This window comes from Oncorhynchus kisutch, linkage group LG6, assembly GCF_002021735.2.
Source record: "Oncorhynchus kisutch isolate 150728-3 linkage group LG6, Okis_V2, whole genome shotgun sequence".
NCBI lineage: Eukaryota > Metazoa > Chordata > Actinopteri > Salmoniformes > Salmonidae > Oncorhynchus > Oncorhynchus kisutch.
The window spans coordinates 8,375,383-8,398,406 of record NC_034179.2 but is presented as its reverse complement, the minus strand read 5'-3'; the positions used below and the strand labels follow the sequence as shown (position 1 = coordinate 8,398,406).

The window sequence follows — 23,024 nt, the reverse complement described above, 5'->3', positions numbered from 1 at the left end:
GACACCCACTTACTACTGACCCAAAGCCCGTTCCAAAGCAACACCCCTGTGATGAGGAGAGATAGACTGAAGAACCCCGACCGCCAGCGGGCCCTTAGTGCCTCCAGCCTGGCTGCCTCTGTAGGTCTCCCCTGCCCCTTCTCCCCCCCAGGCACCAGCCCTACTATCAGCTTGGACTGGCAGGTATGTCAATCCGTCTGTCTATAAAATCAAGTCAACTCAAGAGTTTATTTGAAGAACATTTAACAGGGGTCACAATACACTTTATGATATTCAAAAGAGGACCAGGGGAACAGCATTATCAACATAACATAACAGGTCAAACACTGAAGAGCAAGTCATCCATTCTGTCTGAAGTCATGGGATATGTGTTGTGTATAATTGGAGGGTTGTATATAATTGAAGGGTTGTATATAATTGAAGGGTTGTATATAATTGAAGGGTTGTATATAATTGAAGGGTTGTATATAATTGAAGGGTTATATATAATTGAAGGGTTGTATATAATTGGAGGGTTGTATATAATTGAAGGGTTGTATATAATTGAAGGGTTATATATAATTGAAGGGTTGTATATAATTTGATGTATTTTTATATGTTTGCCAAGAATGCCTCTGTTGTTGCCAGAAAAATGTCTCTATGAGGAAAATAAAGTATTAATGAATTCATCCATCCATTCATCCATTCAGGCCAATGAGAGGTTGAGCCAGGCCAACCTGGATGCCATAGCCTTCCCAACCCTGCTGCAGACCGCCACACTCGGGACCATGTCCCCAGAGGCCCAGGTTCACCCAGAGGTCAGAAGAAGCCCCACAGAACATCTACAGCAGGCCATGGCCCAGGGCCAGAACCAGGGCTCCTTAGACACCAGCACCTCAGAGGAGGAGACCCTGAAAGACTTCCCCAGACAGAAAGAGGGGCCCTGCCCTCAAGCTTCAGCCGTTACACCAAAGACCAATCCACCCCTCGTCCTACCCAAAGCCTCCCCACCACCACCCCCATTTAAAACCTCTCACAGACCACACACCCTGCTCTCCCTCCGCATCTCAGAGTCCACTCTGCAAGAGACCTCACCCCTACAAGTAGCTCCACACCTAGCCCCTCCCACAGTCTCACTACAGGACTATGACGAGGTATTCCTCCAGGAACCGGCCCCTCCCTCCCCTATTCCTCCCCCGCTCCCAATCAGGGAGACGGACATCACAGAGTACTTCCCCCCGCCGCCTCCCCCTCTCCTGCCCCCCTCCTCACTCCCAGACAGAGAGGAGAAGGAGGAGGAGAATCATCATGGACCTGGGCTCCAGCACCTCAACAGGTACACGACACTGGTTCCCACCAACACACATTATGGCACAATAACAGTGACACGTTATAATGAAACGCCAGTGATATTGAATGGTGCATTGATTACAGAGAGCCATAGTACTGCACTATATATTTACATGATCTAATGTAAAGGAACGTAGTAACACTGAAAATATTCTAATCATCAATGTTAAAGTTTTGAACAAAACGTAGACCATTTATCCATCCGGTGTTGTGAACCTCTTGTCTCTTTGTGTTTCTGTACATGCAGCTGTGAGTTCCCATTTCTCCCCTCCTCCTACCGTCAGACAGTCCCCCCCTCTATCCCCCTGTCTGTCTCTCCGAGGCCAAGCCTTACCCCTGAGCCCCAGCCTGAGACCCCCACCACCCTCAGCAGCAGTTTCCCAGAGCCCCAGCAGGGGCCTAGCGGTGAGGAAAGCCTGGGGCAAGAGTACCATCTCCCGGCCAGGAGGGAGAGGTCTGCTGGGGAGCTGAGGGTGGAGGCCCTGGCCAGACAGCTGGTGTCCCGGGGGGATAAGAGCCTGACCCCGATGCTGGACAGCTGGGCAGAGGGCGGACGGACCATGGACCTAATGGAGGAGATCTTCCCCGCGGGGGGAGGGAGGTTGCTGTGGCAACGCCGCAGGACCAGCACCTGTCTGGAGGACAGGTGAGGGACGGAGAGGAGCAAGGGGTGGAAAGGGGGGGAGGGATTTAGGGAGGTCTGGTTATCCAGAGGGAATGAGGAAGTGTGTGTGTGTGTGTGTGTGTGTGTGTGTGTGTGTGTGTGTGTGTGTGTGTGTGTGTGTGTGTGCGTGCGTGCGTGCGTGCGTGCGTGCGTGTGTGTGTGCGTGCGTGCGTGCGTGTGCGTTCATGCATTCGTGTGTGTGCTTAGTGTGTGTGTGTTTAATTCATGTTATGTAACTAAATAAAAGGTTAGACTGTTTGATCAGGGTTCATTACCAGGAGATACGACAGAACATAGGACCTTTGTTGAGGCTGGTAACATTATGGCTCAGTTTATTATAGACACCTGTTATCACAAGAGAACTCTTCGCTTTTAAAATAGACCATGACATCAGAGAAGCTAAGGTAAGCAAGGGAAAGGATATCATATCTCAGGGGTTTCAAGGTGAAATTGCAAAAAAATATTTTAAAGTCCATCTGTTTTGTTTTCATTATGAACAAATTGTTTAGAGAGAAATGGTTCACACAGACAGGATAACAGTTGACTCTGACGCCACGGAATGATAACTGTTAAGAACTGCTGATATCCTGGAAACTATAGTTCTCTGTCTGTCTTTCCATGTTAGAGCTAGGTAACATCAGATCATACTGTCTGTCTCTCTGTCTGTCTGTATCTCTCCATGTTAGATCTAGGTAACGTCAGATCATACTGTCTGTCTCTCTGTCTGTCTGTCTCTCTCCATGTTAGAGCTAGGTAACATCAGTTCATACTGTCTGTCTCTCTGTCTGTCTGTATCTCTCCATGTTAGATCTAGGTAACGTCAGATCATACTGTCTGTCTCTCTGTCTGTCTGTCTCTCTCCATGTTAGAGCTAGGTAACATCAGATCATACTGTCTGTCTCTCTGTCTGTCTGTCTCTCTCCATGTTAGAGCTAGGTAACATCAGATCATACTGTCTGTCTCTCTGTCTGTCTGTCTCTCTCCATGTTAGAGCTAGGTAACATCAGATCATACTGTCTGTCTGTCTGTCTGTCTGTCTCTCTCCATGTTAGAGCTAGGTAACATCAGATCATACTGTATGTCTCTCTGTCTGTCTGTCTCTCTCCATGTTAGAGCTAGGTAACATCAGTTCATACTCTCTCTCCATGTTAGAGCTAGGTAACATCAGATCATACTGTCTGTCTCTCTCCATGTTAGAGCTAGGTAACATGTCTGTCTCTCTCCATGTTAGAGCTAGGTAACATCAGATCATACTGTCTCTCTCTCCATGTTAGAGCTAGGTAACATTAGATCATACTGTCTCTCTCTCCATGTTAGAGCTAGGTAACATCAGATCATACTGTCTGTCTCTCTCCATGTTAGAGCTAGGTAACATGTCTGTCTCTCTCCATGTTAGAGCTAGGTAACATCATATCATACTGTCTGTCTGTCTCTCTCTCTCCATGTTAGAGCTAGGTAACATCAGATCATACTGTCTCTCTCTCCATGTTAGAGCTAGGTAACATCAGATCATACTGTCTGTCTCTCCATGTTAGAGCTAGGTAACATCAGATCATACTGTCTCTCTCCATGTTAGAGCTAGGTAACATCAGATCATACTGTCTCTCTCTCCATGTTAGAGCTAGGTAACATCATATCATACTGTCTCTTGGTGGAGGCTGAGCAGCACTGCCGTCTACTGACATGAATTAACATAGCAGCTTGTAGAACAAAACGTGACCATGCTTTTTGTACATGTGAAAAAGGCTCTGATGCTGTACTCTAAACCAGGGCTCCAACCCTGTTCCCGGAGAGCTACCCTTCCTGTAGGTTTTAACTCCAACCCTGTTCCTGGAGATACCCTCCTGTAGTAGGTTTTAACTCCAACCCTGTTCCTGGAGAAACCCTCCTGAAGGTTTTCACTCCAACCCTGTTCCTGGAGAGAAACCCTCCTGTAGGTTTTAACTCTAACCCTGTTCCTGGAGAGAAACCCTCCTGTAGGTTTTAACTCCAACCCTGTTCCTGGAGAGAAACCCTCCTGTAGGTTTTAACTCCAACCCTGTTCCTGGAGAGAAACCCTCCTGTAGGTTTTAACTCCAACCCTGTTCCTGGAGAGAAACCCTCCTGTAGGTTTTAACTCCAACCCTGTTCCTGGAGAGAAACCCTCCTGTAGGTTTTAACTCCAACCCTGTTCCTGGAGAGAAACCCTCCTGTAGGTTTTAACTCCAACCCTGTTCCTGGAGAGAGACCCTCCTGTAGGTTTTAACTCCAACCCTGTTCCTGGAGAGAAACCCTCCTGTAGGTTTTAACTCCAACCCTGTTCCTGGAGAGAGACCCTCCTGTAGGTTTTAACTCCAACCCTGTTCCTGGAGAGAAACTCTCCTGTATGTTTTAACTCCAACCCTGTTCCTGGAGAGAAACCCTCCTGTAGGTTTTAACTCCAACCCTGTTCCTGGAGAGAAACCCTCCTGTAGGTTTTAACTCCAACCCTGTTCCTGGAGAGAGACCCTCCTGTAGGTTTTAACTCCAACCCTGTTCCTGGAGAGAAACCCTCCTGTAGGTTTTAACTCCAACCCTGTTCCTGGAGAGAAACCCTCCTGTAGGTTTTAACTCCAACCCTGTTCCTGGAGAGAAACCCTCCTGTAGGTTTTAACTCCAACCCTGTTCCTGGAGAGAGACCCTCCTGTAGGTTTTAACTCCAACCCTGTTCCTGGAGAGAAACCCTCCTGTAGGTTTTAACTCCAACCCTGTTCCTGGAGAGAGACCCTCCTGTAGGTTTTAACTCCAACCCTGTTCCTGGAGAGAAACCCTCCTGTATGTTTTAACTCCAACCCTGTTCCTGGAGAGAAACCCTCCTGTAGGTTTTAACTCCAACCCTGTTCCTGGAGAGATACCCTCCTGTAGGTTTTAACTCCAACCCTGTTCCTGGAGGTTTATCATTTTCAACCCAAGATGGTATATATTCTACAAAATCTTGGCTGGATTTTTGAGTATTTGGGAAATAACTTGAGAATTTGTATAGGTAATATGTATAAATATGAAATGTATTATATTAAAATAGAACCAGAGGACAGTTGGGTTGTTAGAATCCTCGGTGTCAGAGGTGGGTGTAACCTGATTCTACTGTTGAATGTTGTTCTGTCTAAAACATTCTATTCTGCCTTTCCATCCTGCCAAATAGGCCAGTCATGAAAACAAACCAGCCACAGCACATTCCTTATAGTAGTGTGTGTGTGTGTGTGTGTGTGTGTGTGTGTGTGTGTGTGTGTGTGTGTGTGTGTGTGTGTGTGTGTGTGTGTGTGTGTGTGTGTGTGTGTGTGTGTGTGTGTGTGTGTGTGTGTGTGTGTGTGTGTGTGTGTGTGTGTGTTTCACCCAAATAACACACACACACACACCCAGAATACCATACTAATTATTTTGACATTCAGACACACTATTCAACAGACTAGTGCTTGTTGCTGACTGCTTGTTTTACAGTATGTGTTAGTTTCGGTCATGAGTTTCAGTATGTAATGTGTCAGTCTATTCAAGTGGTAGTAATGCTAACTGTTGCTACGTTCTTTATGTCTCTGTTCCATGGGGTGCTGTACTATTATGTCTGACCCAGTAAAACAACATATTTCACTGCACCTTTCCTGTGTATGTGACAATAAAACATCATTTTCTTTCTTCTTGTAGAAGTCAAGATGGTGTCTGTTCTATAGGACCCAATCTGCTGCAGAGAACAGAGGGAGGAGGAGGAAGAGGAGGCGAGGTGGACACAGATCTGGATGAGGATGAGACAGACTTCAATCAGAAGAAGGTCTGAATTTACCTTAAATGCATTTTTTGTTTTTTTGCAAACAATTGTTTTTATCAGATCAAATAAAATATAAAAATAAAATACAATTACATGAATTAACTGATTGATATAAAATTAAGGAAAATGAAAGACAAATGCCCATCCAACCTATGGTCCTCGGGGATCCAGAAGATCTCTGGTGAAAGAGAAGTGGAGACACAATAGACACAATACACCGTTGTTGCTAACTTCTCCCGTCCACTAGGTGGAGCTACTCCAGGCCCTGACTCTGAGCATTACCTCCTTGCGAGAGGAGAAGGAGGTTCTGGCGGAGGAGCAGAAGAGGTTCCGGGCCCTAGGGGGCCAAATGGAGAGCCTGGTTCAGGAGCACTGTAAGCCCAACGAGAGGGAGAAGTACAAGATGCTCATCGGGGACATGGATAAGATAGTCAACCTTCTGCTGTCTCTGTGTGGCCGGCTGGCCCGGGTCCATAACGCTCTCTCTGCCCTGGACAGAGAGGAGGAGACAGAGGACAGCCAAGAGGAAAGGGTGAGACGTTAAACTACACTATACATTATACACTATACATTATACACTGTCCTATCTTCCCTGGATATACAGGAGACAGAGGACAGCCAAGAGGAGAGGATGAGGCTTCACACACTATACACACTATACCTACACCACACATACACTACACCTACACCACACCTACACTACACCTACACTAGACACTACACCTACACTACAACTACACTACAACTACACTACACACTTCAACTACACTACACACTACGCCTACACTACACCTACACTAGACCTACACTACACACTACACCTGCAATACACCTACACTAGACACTACACCTACACTACAACTACACTACACACTTCAACTACACTACACCTACACTACACCTACACTAGACACTACAACTACACTACACACTACAACTACAATACACCTACACTACAACTACACTACATACTACACCTACACTACACCTACAATAAACCTACACTACAACTACACTACACCTACAATACACCTACACTACAACTACACTACACACTACACCTACACTACACCTACAATACACCTACACTACAACTACACTACACACTACAACTACAATACAACTACACTACATACTACACCTACACTACACCTACAATACACCTACACTACAACTACACTACACACTACAATACACCTACACTACAACTACACTACATACTACACCTACACTACACCTACAATAAACCTACACTACACACTACACTACACCTACAATACACCTACACTACAACTACACTACATACTACACCTACACTACACCTACAATACACCTACACTACAACTACACTACACACTACACCTACAATACACCTACACTACAACTACACAACACACTACACCTACAATACACCTACGCTACACCTACACTAGACCTACACCACACATACACTACTCCTACACTACACCTACACCACACATACACTACACCTACACCACACATACACTACACCTACACTACACCACACATACACTACACCTACACTACACCTACACTACACCTACGCTACACCTACAACACACATACACTACACACTACACTTACACTAACACTACACTAACACTTACACTAACACTACACTAACACTACACTAACACTACACTAACACTACACTACACTAACACTACACTAACACTACACTAACACTACACTAACACTACATTAACACTACACTAACACTACACTAACACTACACTAACACAACACTAACACAACACTAACACTACACTAACACTAACACTACACTAACACTACACTAACACTGCACTAACACTACACTAACACTGCACTAACACTACACTAACACTGCACTAACACTACACTAACACTACACTAACACTGCACTAACACTACACTAACACTGCACTAACACTACACTAACACTGCACTAACACTACACTAACACTACACTAACACTGCACTAACACTACACTAACACTGCACTAACACTACACTAACACTACACTAACACTACACTAACACTACACTACACTACACTAACACTACACTACACTAACACTACACTAACACTACACTACCACTACACTAACACAACACTAACACTACACTAACACTGCACTACACTAACACTACACTGACACTACACTAACACTACACTAACACTACACTAACTCTACACTAACACTACACTAACACTACACTAACACTACACTAACTCTACACTAACACTACACTAACACTACACTAACACTACACTAACTCTACACTAACACTACACTAACACTACACTAACACTACACTAACACTACACTACACTACACTAACACTACACTAACACTACACTACATTAACACTACACTAACACTACACTAACACTACACTAACACAACACTAACACTACACTAACACTACACTAACACTACACTAACACTGCACTAACACTACACTAACACTACACTGACACTACACTAACACTACACTACACTACACTAACACTGCACTACACTAACACTACACTAACACTACACTAACACTACACTAACACTACACTAACACTAACACTACACTAACACTGCACTACACTACACTAACACTACACTAACACAACACTAACACTACACTAACACTACACTAACACTACACTAACACTGCACTAACACTACACTAACACTACACTAACACTACACTGACACTACACTAACACTACACTACACTACACTAACACTGCACTACACTAACACTACACTAACACTACACTAACACTACACTACCACTACACTAACACAACACTAACACTACACTAACACTACACTAACACTACACTAACACTGCACTACACTAACACTACACTAACACTACACTGACACTACACTAACACTACACTAACACTACACTAACACTAACACTACACTAACACTGCACTACACTACACTAACACTACACTAACACAACACTAACACTACACTAACACTACACTAACTCTACACTAACACTACACTAACTCTACACTAACACTACACTAACACTGCACTACACTAACACTACACTACACTACACTACACTACACTACACTAACACTACACTAACACTACACTAATACTAACACTACACTAACAGTACACTACACTAACACTACACTAACACTAACACTACACTAACACTAACACTAACACTAACACTAACACTAACAATACACTAACACTTCACTAACACTACACTAACACTACACTAACACTACACTAACACTACACTAACACTACACTACACTAACAGTAACACTACACTAACAGTACACTAACACTACACTAACACTACACTAACACTACACTACACTAACACTACACTACACTACACTAACACTACACTAACACTACACTAACACTGCACTAACACTACACTAACACTACACTAACACTACACTAACACTACACTACACTAACAGTACACTAACACTACACTAACACTACACTAACACTACACTAACACTAACAATACACTAACACTACACTAACACTACACACATAACAGCACAGAAGAGGGTGAAGATACTCCACTCTACATACTACAGTCTGAGAATCACAGTGTGAAGGAGACCCTATTTTTAGGGTCCCTTGTATTTTAGGGTCCCTGGTCTCTCTGAGATGAAGATGTGCATTTAATAGATACCTCCGACCTCCTTGTCTTCCAGGGAATCACACTTTGCTCCAGACAGTCTGTCTCATATTGTGGTATTGAATGAGGTCACAGACCGGCAGACAGCTTGTTGGTCTACAGGATGTTCTGACGGAGCCTGGGCTTTGATCAAGCCTTACACCCGTCTTGTGTTTGGCTGTGTTCAGGAGCGAGGACATCATGGTGTTACCTCAGCCTCCCTCCCTTAACGAAGGAACGCGACGGTGTGTTAAAATGTGATTTTACTTCAGTCACTGGTACTACAGGGCTCCTCCCCTCTGAGACACGGATTGATTCCTGCGGCCTTCTATTCTGCCCTCCTGAGAGGGTGTCGTTCAGCCTGGGTTGCTGTACTTTACTCAAACGTCATCATGTGTTATCAAGGCTTTTACTAATCTAGTTTCCTCTACTGGTGTCCTCCTATCTCATTCATAATGAACATGGTTCTGTAGATGTGTCACATGATGGCCACTAGATGGTGCCAGGTCATAGTGTCTGTGTGTATTTACTAACCCACATCCCCTCTATCTCTCTCCCCTCAGGAGTCTACAGCAGACAGGATGTCTATCTCCTCTAGTTTAACCAGGAGTCTCTCTGTGTAAAGACTCTATTCACCTATCACTAACAGTCTCTCTCTGCCCTCGGGAATCTGTGTCGTCAGCACCAGGATGTCTTTAATAATCTATATATCTGTGTTAACTCAGGAGTCCTTACAGCAGAAACGCAGACAGCTGTGTAGTCAGCACGAGGATGCCAGGGAGCTGAAGGAGAATCTGGACCGGCGGGAGCGTGTGGTACTGGACATCCTGGGTGGGTACCTGACTGGGCCGCAGCTTAGAGACTACCAGCATTTCGTCTGTATGAAACCAGCCCTGCTGATCCGCCAGAGACACCTGGATGAGCTCCTTAAGCAGTGGGATGAACAGCTCAGCAGGCTGGCTGAGAGTATCTCTCCAGGGGATCATCAGGCCCAGCCCCGCTCACCTATCCCTGGGTTGAACCCCAGCCTCGGCTCTAACCTTAGAGCTCCCAGCCCTAACCTTAGAGCTCCCAGCCCTAACCTTAGAGCTCCCAGCCCTAACCTTAGAGCTCCCAGCCCTAACCTTAGAGCTCCCAGCCCTAACCTTAGAGCTCCCAGCCCTAACCTTGGTCCTACCCAAACAGTCCGCTCCACCACTGTGACATCACTGTGACATCACCCCAACAACAACACTGCTCCTGGTCACTCCTACAGTTGCTGTGTCTCTGACTCAGTGGGAGGAGCACCATGAGTCTGGCGAGTAAGATACAACAGTACTTGGTTGAAGAGAGAGATACAGTTCATCCAGTTCTGCTCTATATGAAGCAGGAAGGATGTCTGTCGGTCTGTCCCCTTGTTGCAGACAGACAGGCAGACAGACAGACAGACAGGCAGATAGACAGACAAGCAGACAGACAGGCAGACTGCATTCAGACAGACAGGCAGACTGCATTCAGACAGACAGGCAGACAGACTGCATTCAGACAGACTGCATTCAGAGAGACAGGCAGACAGACTGCATTCAGACAGGTTGCATTCAGACAGACTGCATTCAGACAGACAGGCAGACAGACTGCATTCAGACAGACAGGCAGACAGACTGCATTCAGAGAGACAGGCAGACAGACTGCATTCAGACAGACTGCGTTCAGACAGACTGCATTCAGACAGACTGCATTCAGAGAGACAGGCAGACAGACTGCATTCAGACAGGTTACATTCAGACAGACTGCATTCAGACAGACAGACAGGCAGACAGACTGCATTCAGAGAGACAGGCAGACAGACTGCATTCAGACAGACTGCGTTCAGACAGACTGCATTCAGACAGACTGCATTCATGATCGATGCATTCTTGTGCCTCTATTTATGCTTCCTATGTTACTCAAGCTTTTTCACATATCTGTATTCTGACTGGCCACTCAGCATGTCTTTGGTTGATTCAATACACTGTTGAGGTACCTAGTTGTATTCATACGAGTGGATCAAAGCTTTGAGAGTAACGATGGTGGATGTACAACTTCCTGTCAAGAAATGTTGTTCCCCATATATTTATAACATTACTACTGCCTTTACATTTGTATATCACTACAGCTGAGCACTTTTTTGGGGGCAGTTTAACTACTGATTGGTCAGAATGGTCAGAATCACAGAACTAGAATGGCTTCTATTTCTCATTCTGTTCCTATTGGTCAGGAGGAACCAGACCTGAAATGTTCAAATCAAATCAAATAGGCCTGTTTTCTTGACCAACATAATAGCACGCTCTCACACATATTAATATGTAGTCACAATCTAAGGCAATATTATGCTTCAAACACTTCTAATTCAGACTCGAAAATGATAGTTTGTGATAAAAGCTACCATGACATTGACAACAACTGCTATAATTATTTATATTATTCAACAACAACAAAAACATTTTATATTTTAAAACAAATGTGATTTCTTTCAGAGAAGGCAAGATGATGTCACGATGATGTAATGTTCTAGAATTTGTGAATTCAACTAAACTTTTCACCATGTCATTGGAATTAGGTTAAAAGTTGGGTGAAAAAACGAGACTAAATATCCTTTTGTTGATGACTTTTTGCGAATCTAATCTGTTTTCTACGTTGATTCAACATCATCACATTGATTTGTTGGGTTGAAATTACGTGGAAACAACCTTGATTCAACCCGTTTTTGCCCAGTGGGAAGTGTGTTGAAGTGTGTGTGTGTGTGTGTGTAGTGTCAGCGTGAGTGTAGAGTCCTGTGACTCCTTGCTTGTTTTCCCTCCCAAAATGTACTATGCCAATTGATATTGTTGTCTTCTTTTGAGAGAAAAAGCATCTACATATTATCCTAATTTGAGTCAAATATACTGTATCAGGCACATATTCATGTTACCATTTTCACCAATAATGGTGCCATCCATATTTTTCTTCATAGCTTTTCAGAAGCATAACCGAATTCTCAGATTTGACAGATTTTCCTAAACAAAATTCCATGTATCAATCGTGCTTTACGAAGCGTAGGAGAAGGGAGGCTGATTGGAAAAAAGATCCTTGTTTTACAAATAAATCTATTTTTTAAACAGAGCCTTTGTTGTTGTCTTTCTGTACTTTGACTAACTATTCTATAATGTCATCAGCCATGGTGTGTCTGTTCTGTTCTGGATGAGATTAGATCAATGTTATTCTCCCTGAAGGGACATGTTAGCCTGGTCTCAGATCTGTTGTCTCCTTCTATAGCCTGGTCTCAGATCTGTTGTCTCCTTCTATAGCCTGGTCCCAGATCTGATGTCTCCATCTATGGCCTGGTCCCAGATCTGTTGTCTCCTTCTATAGCCTGGTCCCAGATCAGTTTGTGCTCCATAGCTCATTGTCAGATGTCAACCCAAAAGTGACAATGAGTGGGCATGATAGCACCAACAGACTGGCCCTCAGGCTAGAGTGGGCATGATGGCACCAACAGACTGGCTCTAAGGCTAGAGTGGGCATGATAGCACCAACAGACTGGCTCTCAGGCTAGAGTGGGCATGATAGCACCAACAGACTGGCTCTCAGGCTAGAGTGGGCATGATAGCACCAACAGACTGGCTCTCAGGCTAGAGTGGGCATGATAGCACCAACAGACTGGCTCTCAGGCTAGAGTTGGCATGATAGCACCAACAGACTGGCTCTCAGGCTAGAGTGGGCATGATAGCACCAACAGACTGGCTCTCAGGCTAGAGTTGGCATGATAGCACCAACAGACTGGCTCTCAGGCTAGAGTTGGCATGATAGCACCAACAGACTGGCTCTCAGGCTAGAGTTGTCATGATAGCACCAACAGACTGGCTCTCAGGCTAGAGTTGGCATGATAGCACCAACAGACTGGCTCTCAGGCTAGAGTGGGCATGATAGCACCAACAGACTGGCTCTCAGGCTAGAGTGGGCATGATAGCACCAACAGACTGGCTCTCAGGCTAGAGTGGGCATGATAGCACCAACAGACTGGCTCTCAGGCTAGAGTTGGCATGATAGCACCAACAGACTGTCTCTCAGGCTAGAGTGGGCATGATAGCACCAACAGACTGGCTCTCAGGCTAGAGTGGGCATGATAGCACCAACAGACTGGCTCTCAGGCTAGAGTGGGCATGATAGCACCAACAGACTGGCTCTCAGGCTAGAGTTGGCATGATAGCACCAACAGACTGGCTCTCAGGCTAGAGTGGGCATGATAGCACCAACAGACTGGCTCTCAGGCTAGAGTTGGCATGATAGCACCAACAGACTGGCTCTCAGGCTAGAGTTGGCATGATAGCACCAACAGACTGGCTCTCAGGCTAGAGTTGTCATGATAGCACCAACAGACTGGCTCTCAGGCTAGAGTTGGCATGATAGCACCAACAGACTGGCTCTCAGGCTAGAGTGGGCATGATAGCACCAACAGACTGGCTCTCAGGCTAGAGTGGGCATGATAGCACCAACAGACTGGCTCTCAGGCTAGAGTGGGCATGATAGCACCAACAGACTGGCTCTCAGGCTAGAGTTGGCATGATAGCACCAACAGACTGTCTCTCAGGCTAGAGTGGGCATGATAGCACCAACAGACTGGCTCTCAGGGTAGAGTGGGTATGATAGCACCAACAGACTGGCTCTCAGGCTAGAGTGGGCATGATAGCACCAACAGACTGGCTCTCAGGCTAGAGTGGGCATGATAGCACCAACAGACTGGCTCTCAGGCTAGAGTGGGCATGATAGCACCAACAGACTGGCTCTCAGGCTAGAGTTGGCATGATAGCACCAACAGACTGGCTCTCAGGCTAGAGTGGGCATGATAGCACCAACAGACTGGCTCTCAGGCTAGAGTTGGCATGATAGCACCAACAGACTGGCTCTCAGGCTAGAGTTGGCATGATAGCACCAACAGACTGGCTCTCAGGCTAGAGTTGTCATGATAGCACCAACAGACTGGCTCTCAGGCTAGAGTTGGCATGATAGCACCAACAGACTGGCTCTCAGGCTAGAGTGGGCATGATAGCACCAACAGACTGGCTCTCAGGCTAGAGTGGGCATGATAGCACCAACAGACTGGCTCTCAGGCTAGAGTGGGCATGATAGCACCAACAGACTGGCTCTCAGGCTAGAGTGGGCATGATAGCACCAACATACTGGCTCTCAGGCTAGAGTGGGCATGATAGCACCAACAGACTGGCTCTCAGGCTAGAGTGGGCATGATAGCACCAACAGACTGGCTCTCAGGCTAGAGTGGGCATGATAGCACCAACAGACTGGCTCTCAGGCTAGAGTTGGCATGATAGCACCAACAGACTGGCTCTCAGGCTAGAGTGGGCATGATAGCACCAACAGACTGGCTCTCAGGCTAGAGTGGGCATGATAGCACCAACAGACTGGCTCTCAGGCTAGAGTGGGCATGATAGCACCAACAGACTGGCTCTCAGGCTAGAGTGGGCATGATAGCACCAACAGACTGGCTCTCAGGCTAGAGTGGGCATGATAGCACCAACAGACTGGCTCTCAGGCTAGAGTGGGCATGATAGCACCAACAGACTGGCTCTCAGGCTAGAGTGGGCATGATAGCACCAACAGACTGGCTCTCAGGCTAGAGTTGGCATGATAGCACCAACAGACTGGCTCTCAGGCTAGAGTGGGCATGATAGCACCAACAGACTGGCTCTCAGGCTAGAGTGGGCATGATAGCACCAACAGACTGGCTCTCAGGCTAGAGTGGGCATGATAGCACCAACAGACTGGCTCTCAGGCTAGAGTAGGCATGATAGCACCAACAGACTGGCTCTCAGGCTAGAGTGGGCATGATAGCACCAACAGACTGGCTCTCAGGCTAGAGTAGGCATGATAGCACCAACAGACTGGCTCTCAGGCTAGAGTGGGCATGATAGCACCAACAGACTGGCTCTCAGGCTAGAGTGGGCATGATAGCACCAACAGACTGGCTCTCAGGCTAGAGTGGGCATGATAGCACCAACAGACTGGCCCTCAGGCTAGAGTGGGCATGATAGCACCAACAGACTGGCTCTCAGGCTAGAGTGGGCATGATAGCACCAACAGACTGGCTCTCAGGCTAGAGTGGGCATGATAGCACCAACAGACTGGCTCTCAGGCTAGAGTGGGCATGATAGCACCAACAGACTGGCTCTCAGGCTAGAGTGGGCATGATAGCACCAACAGACTGGCTCTCAGGCTAGAGTTGGCATGATAGCACCAACAGACTGGCTCTCAGGCTAGAGTGGGCATGATAGCACCAACAGACTGGCTCTCAGGCTAGAGTGGGCATGATAGCACCAACAGACTGGCTCTCAGGCTAGAGTGGGCATGATAGCACCAACAGACTGGCTCTCAGGCTAGAGTAGGCATGATAGCACCAACAGACTGGCTCTCAGGCTAGAGTGGGCATGATAGCACCAACAGACTGGCTCTCAGGCTAGAGTAGGCATGATAGCACCAACAGACTGGCTCTCAGGCTAGAGTGGGCATGATAGCACCAACAGACTGGCTCTCAGGCTAGAGTGGGCATGATAGCACCAACAGACTGGCTCTCAGGCTAGAGTGGGCATGATAGCACCAACAGACTGGCCCTCAGGCTAGAGTGGGCATGATAGCACCAACAGACTGGCCCTCAGGCTAGAGTGGGCATGATAGCACCAACAGACTGGCTCTCAGGCTAGAGTGGGCATGATAGCACCAACAGACTGGCTCTCAGGCTAGAGTGGGCATGATAGCACCAACAGACTGGCTCTCAGGCTAGAGTGGGCATGATAGCACCAACAGACTGGCTCTCAGGCTAGAGTGGGCATGATAGCACCAACAGACTGGCTCTCAGGCTAGAGTGGGCATGATAGCACCAACAGACTGGCTCTCAGGCTAGAGTGGGCATGATAGCACCAACAGACTGGCTCTCAGGCTAGAGTGGGCATGATAGCACCAACAGACTGGCTCTCAGGCTAGATTGGGCATGATAGCACCAACAGACTGGCTCTCAGGCTAGAGTGGGCATGATAGCACCAACAGACTGGCTCTCAGGCTAGAGTGGGCATGATAGCACCAACAGACTGGCACTCAGGCTAGAGTGGGCATGATAGCACCAACAGACTGGCTCTCAGGCTAGAGTGGGCATGATAGCACCAACAGACTGGCTCTCAGGCTAGAGTGGGCATGATAGCACCAACAGACTGGCTCTCAGGCTAGAGTGGGCATGATAGCACCAACAGACTGGCTCTCAGGCTAGAGTGGGCATGATAGCACCAACAGACTGGCTCTCAGGCTAGAGTGGGCATGATAGCACCAACAGACTGGCTCTCAGGCTAGAGTGGGCATGATAGCACCAACAGACTGGCTCTCAGGCTAGAGTGGGCATGATAGCACCAACAGACTGGCTCTCAGGCTAGAGTGGGCATGATAGCACCAACAGACTGGCTCTCAGGCTAGAGTGGGCATGATAGCACCAACAGACTGGCTCTCAGGCTAGAGTGGGCATGATAGCACCAACAGACTGGCTCTCAGGCTAGAGTGGGCATGATAGCACCAACAGACTGGCTCTCAGGCTAGAGTGGGCATGATAGCACCAACAGACTGGCTCTCAGGCTAGAGTGGGCATGATAGCACCAACAGACTGGCACTCAGGCTAGGGACATTTGTCTTGGACATTCAAGTCATACTGCAACGTTGCTTTTATTGTTATTTATTTAACCTTTATTTAAGGAGGCAAGTCAGTTGAGAACAAATTCTTAATTACAATGACGGCCAAACCCGGACGACGCTGGGCCAATTGTGCGCCGCCCTATGGGACTGCCAATGTGAAACAGCCTGCTTGTGTGAAGTGTGTGTGTTGCAGTTCACGTTCCTCATCCTAGAAGTTGACTGGTCCACTGAGTGTCCTCGTGACTTGACTTGTGGACTATTTGCCCTCCGGAGAGCACACTAACCCAATGTAACATGATAGCTCAACATAGCAGTGTCCGAGTGCTGGTAGGACTTGTCATAACATTCTCATCATTCCTTCCACTGTTAAAGGGATATTTCACCCAAATTACACACACACAAAAAAAATGCACGCATCATTTCATGGATTGCTGTCATACCAGGTCATGCCAGGTCATACCAGGTCATGCTAGGTCATACCAGGTCATGCCAGGTCATACCAGGTCATGCCAGGTCATACCAGGTCCATACCAGGTCATACCAGGGCCATACCAGGTCATACCAGGTCCATACCAGGTCATACCAGGTCATACCAGGTCCATACCAGGTCATACCAGGTCCATAGACTCCTACAGGGTAAGAAAACCAATAGACTATCTGTATAATTCTCTAATAACTGCCTGTTGTATTACAGGTTGAGAGAAATAGTGAAAAGAAACATGCTTGTTTATCAGGTCTGCGTTCAGCATGAGACAACATTGTGGAACGTTCAGATAGAAATTTGTTTTGTAGAACAGACATGCCTCTCTGACATGTAGGGTAAATCATGTCTGCTCTATTCATGATGTTTCTATCTGCAAAATCCCAGAAGGTTTGTCCACTGAACGAGGTCTTGGTTGTTGACAGGAATCAGATCACAGGGGTGTTTGACCTTTATTTTAACTAGACCAAGTCAGTTAAGAACAAATTCTTATTTACAATGATGGCCTACCTCGGCGACACTTGGACCAATTGTGCGCCGCCCTATGGGACTCCCAATCACGGACGGATGTGATACAGCCTGGATTCGAACCAGGGACTGTAGATGCAGTGCAGTAGACCGCTGAGCCACTCGAGAGCCCATGCTACAACAGTTAACAGCAGAGGTGACACAAACAGCTATGTGTTGACAATAATCTTTGAAGAAATGCTAACAACTATAGCAGTTAATATACCATATGCTTTTTATTCAAAGAAAAGGAAAGCTATAGACATATCTAACAGGTTATACAATACAATGCTTGATATAACTGCAGCCTCCCATTCACACCCAGTGACAATATATATTTTATGTTGTTTTTTTTCCCATTAAGAGCAAAACAAATGTACAGTAAATGTAAGTTTTGAGTATTAGGCTGTCCCCTCCCCCAATGGCACCCTATTCCCTATATGGGCCCTGGTCTAAAGTAGTGCACTATATAGGGAATAGGGTTCCATAGGGCTCTGGCCTAAAGTAGTGCACTATATAGGGAATAGGGTTCCATAGGGCTCTGGTCTAAAGTAGTGCACTATATAGGGAATAGAGTTCCATAGCGCTCTGGTGTAAAGTAGTGCACTATATAGGGAATAGGGTTCCATTTGTAAATTAGCCTTCGTTAGCAGTCTCTCTGCAAGTTAAATTTTAACACAGGTTAACATTTCATTTAAATCAACAACAGTAGTGTTAGAGACTAAATAAATAAGAGTGCTTAAAGGGATACTTCTACTAGCATGCTAGCAGTTACCATAGACTTCCAGTCATTCTGTTAATGCTAGTTAGCATTGGCTCACAAAACTACAACCTCTAAGTTCCTTAATATTGGACACAGAGAGGACACCTGACTCTGGAGAAGTAGATAAAGGGCCTCGTTACCAAAATCCCAATGTATCCCTTCATGGAGGCATCAGAGGTACATCAAATACCAGTCTGGATTGTTTAAGCACCTCAGGACATGAGGTATCATAACAATATGATTTAAGTGCACATGGGGAAAACAGTTCATGGGAGTTCTGTTTATGCCTTGTAGTGTCAATCAAAAGTGAATAAAGCCACGCAATCTATACGGAGTGAACCTCCAACATTGTACAAGATAAGCAACTTGGTGCAACTGAAGGGAAGGATTCCTGACATTTCTAGTTCAGTCAGATGATGCAATAATAACAGTGCTACTTTGAAAGGTCTTTGAACAAAGAAGAAAAAAAAAGAAATCCTCTCACTACCACATTCCAGAGTCAGGTCACATCACTTCAAATCTGAACCCACTTAAAGCACGAACAACTGACACACAGTACACTTTTGTTAGAGAACAGGCATTTAAAAAAAATATATATTAATTTAAAAGGAGTATTCTTTGGTCATTGAAAACGAGCACACGAGAATGGAAGTCATGTCCCCAGCAGCAAATAAACAAAAGCTTCTCACCACAATAAACAAAATAGCAAAACAATTATACTGAGGTATCATAGTTTAATACAATCCCTTAAGAGATCTAACTTAATGACTGATTCTATTGCTTCGTGTCATGATAGGATTTCACAAGTGATAGTTGATACCACATCATAATCCAAATCACAGTACGTTAATTTAGACAGCTCAATTACATAATCCCACCCTCTTAATCATTTATTAGGTTTTACTTATTTTTATTTTATTTTTATAAATGGAAAAACATTTTAAATAACCAAGAAAGTTTTTAAGTGGCAAATTAAAGCTGTAAAGACCCCAAACGTCTGACTTAGTAAGAGCCTTGAGCTGTGTGGTAGGTCTTGTCAGTAGCCACACCCTCAGAGCAGGCAGACTCACCCTGAAGTTCACGCTATTCTCACACAAAGGATTCGGGAGACTGAGAACCCTCCCATCCTGGGAACTTTACTAGGGTTTTATGCTTCAGGAACCCAGTGATGGACATGGACTTCTTTACCGTGGCTGAGGTTGCAGCGGGCCTTCTGGGTCTCTCCCCTGAGGGTGTGGAGCTACCCCCTGTGGAAGTCCAGCAGTGAGGGGCCCCTAGCATCTGTAGCAGATCCTTGGGGCCGGTCCGGCCCACGTACTGCCAGGCCTTCTTCCCACTGGTATCCCTGAGGGACACGTTAGACCTGAACTTATAAACAAGCAGCCGGATCATCTTGTTGTTCCCGTGGATGGCGGCCAGGTGAAGAGGCGTGTAGCCACAGGTAGTCTTCACATCCACGTCCAGTTTCAACCCAGCTTTGTTGACTCCGTACCAGAGTGTGTTGAGGACCCGGTGGTCTCCATGTTTAGCGATCCAGTGCAGGATGGTATAACCAGTGATGAAGTCTCTCTTGGTGAGGAGGCTGGGTTCATCTCTGAACAGGGTGTAGATGTCGGTCCAGGTCCCAGTGGCGCCCTTCACCAGCCAGTCATGTTCCTTCGCCTCCAGGGGGACCAGATCGTGGCAGTGGAAGTAGGAGCTGTCATGGCCGCCAGAGTTAGAGGCTCCGTTCAGGCTCTTGTTACTGGAGGTCCCGGAGTGCATCTCCCGCCTCAGGTTTCTGTAGCTGGGTGTACGAAAGGTGGGGGTGGAGAAGGAGTGGCTGATGCTGAGGTTGGAGGAGAGGAGGTGGAGGCGGTTGTGCCGTGCCGAGACGCTGTCCTCCGGGAACAGTTGGTCCAGGTCGGCTCCGAGGCTGCGGCACATACGGCTGCGGAACCGGCTGCTGATTCGCCGAACAGGGGGTCGGAGGTGGTGCTCGGGGTCTGAACCAGGAAGAAAGGTGGACTCAATGGACTTGGACCCATTGTCATCATGGAGATGACCTGTGGAGTGGTGCCATGACGACGCTCTGTTCGCCTCATCGTCAAGGTAACCGTTGGAGTGATGGTGAGGCCAGGGCGCTCTCCTCTCAGCGCGGTGCATCTGAGAGAGCAGTTTGGCCTCCTGAGCACGGCAGAGCATATCGTGCACTTTCACCCTCTGCTGCTCACCTGGGTAGTTCAGGTCCTGGTAGCTGAGAGTTTCATTGCTGGCCCACTCCTCTCTAGGGGAACGCTGGGGCCACTCATCCCTGGAGTCCAGTGACTGGGCTAGGGAGAGACTGCTGTGGCTGGAGGAGAAGTCAGAGCTGGCCTGGTGGTGGTGCTCAGGGTACCCAAACCCATCAGTACACCCAGCAGTGTGGTCCTGGTAGGCAGAGTCCAGGAGTAGGCTGCGTGGGAAAGGCAGGGTCTGGGCTCTGGACTGGGTAACAGCCGCTCCTTCCTCTTCCGGATACTGGATGTCAGGAACAGGGGCTGGGACTCCATCCTTCTGTGGTACAGGTAGGCTGCCATTGCTCTGCGTCAGCTGACAGGCAGGTGTAGCATGCAGTGGAGCTGCTGGGAGTCCATCTTGTTTTGGTCTGGGCTGCTGTGGGATCCTATGGTGGAGGTGGTAACTGCCATCCAAGTTGCCGTTACTCCGCGTCACCTGGGGGTCAGGGGTCAGTAGAGAGCGTGGAGCAGCAGGAGGACTGTAACCATCAGATAAACAAGGAGAGGAGCTGGCATGCTCTAGAGTGGTGAGCAGTGGCCATGCTGTAGCTGTTCTTCTGTGGTCAGCTTCAGAAGTTTTCCTCTGTGGCTGCACTGCATTCTGTTGGACCAGTATTGGGTGAGACGCTGGAGGTTTCACCTCTGTGTATAGGAACTGAGGGGGCGGATAGGACCTCTTCCTCTTTGGTTCTTTTGACTGCTGGCCAAGTTTGGAACCGCTGATGTAAATACCTTTGTGATTCAGTTCCCATTCTGCTTCAAAGCTCTGACCACTCCCATCTTCTGACCACTTTGATATTGCCGCATTGTACGATGGGAGGAATGGTGCATCTCTGTTGTATATAGGAGGTGAGGCATGGTCTGGCACATGTGGCGAGGAGCATTGGATAGGCTTTTCGTAATTGATAGTTATTTCCACATTGTTGTTGTTGACAATTCCAGCCGAGGCTAATACCTTGTCGGTGAGTTGGTTGGTGTCGCCTGGTGGAACGTGTAATTCATGAAAGTGCGTCTCAATCAGTCCCTTCTGACCTCTCTGCTGGTTTCGGTTTACCGGAGCTCTCGATGACTGGTCTCTCTCCCTCGGTCTCGCCTGTGGCGCCGGTTGTTGTCTAGCGCGAGGCTTTGGTGAGTGGTATGCGGCGGCGATATCTCCAGCAACCTGCCCCAGACATTTCTTCCTTAGCACAACGTATGATACTCCCTCCTCTGGTTTCACCACAGCCACAGAGTTCACAAACGTTTTAAACAGTTGCCGGTTGTACGTCTGGTTCTCGTGGTCGCGTAGGAACGTTTTGAAGTGCGCCAACAGGTCCGAGTTCTTCACTCTCCCACCCTTGAATTGGAGAAAGTGCAACACCGAATCCTGAGTAAAATCGGTAGCCATTCTGTCTGTTTGCTTCAAGTTTCAAAGTTCAATTGATTGTCACGTTTTTTTTTCTGCGCCAGCAACAATTAACTCCACCCCATGTGAACATGTTTAACTCCACCTGCACACCGGAGCTTCGGTCAACACGCCGTTAGCCTTGCGCATGAAATGTTACGTAATATAAATTGCCTACCATCCGATGGGCTACATTTCAATGTTGACATTTGAAGAAAGGACAAATCATAACCTACAGCCTTTGTCTGGTCAACACCTATCACTAAAACGCATGCTGCAGTCAGGCCTGAATCTATTAACTGCAGGAATCCAGGAATCCGTTATCTTATTATACACGTTAACGAAAGAACCACTTATAGGGACTGGGAAAACGACCCTGAATTCGTCCCAAATGGCAAGCCCCTATCTCAATTAAGGTAGTCACCCTTCCATCGTGTTTTTATTAAGTTAATGTACATTGTAAATGTTCTGTAAAATGCTGAAGAAAACTTTTATATCGAGT

The 23,024-nt window shown here is 46.9% G+C and overlaps 2 protein-coding genes across 5 annotated transcripts in view; one reads left to right on the top strand and one right to left on the bottom strand.

Moving 5' to 3' along the window:
- LOC109875989 (protein Shroom3) overlaps window positions 1-12,563 on the top strand; it is a 123,027-nt gene extending 110,464 nt beyond the window's left edge. For all 4 annotated transcript variants that reach the window (XM_031826074.1, XM_031826073.1, XM_031826075.1 and 1 more), the window contains 6 exons: window positions 1-183; window positions 690-1,315; window positions 1,577-1,975; window positions 5,651-5,774; window positions 6,019-6,303; window positions 10,169-12,563. The exon at window positions 1-183 is cut by the window's left edge and continues 70 nt beyond it. In XM_031826074.1, coding sequence (XP_031681934.1) covers window positions 1-183; window positions 690-1,315; window positions 1,577-1,975; window positions 5,651-5,774; window positions 6,019-6,303; window positions 10,169-10,657 — 2,106 coding nt within the window. In that variant the 3' untranslated portion in view covers window positions 10,658-12,563. The remainder of the gene's footprint in view (window positions 184-689; window positions 1,316-1,576; window positions 1,976-5,650; window positions 5,775-6,018; window positions 6,304-10,168) is intronic.
- Window positions 12,564-18,334: 5,771 nt separating this feature from the next.
- Window positions 18,335-22,818, bottom strand: sowahb (sosondowah ankyrin repeat domain family member B). Its single transcript, XM_020468459.2, has one exon. It carries the CDS (start codon window positions 22,523-22,525, stop codon window positions 19,970-19,972), a length of 2,556 nt encoding a protein of 851 aa, XP_020324048.1. The 5' UTR covers window positions 22,526-22,818; the 3' UTR covers window positions 18,335-19,969.
- Between the last annotated feature and the right edge of the window lie 206 nt (window positions 22,819-23,024).

Coding starts and splice junctions, on each gene's coding strand:
- sowahb (XM_020468459.2), bottom strand. CDS start 22,525: ATGGCTACCGATTTTACTCAGGATTCGGTGTTGCACTTTCTCCAATTC.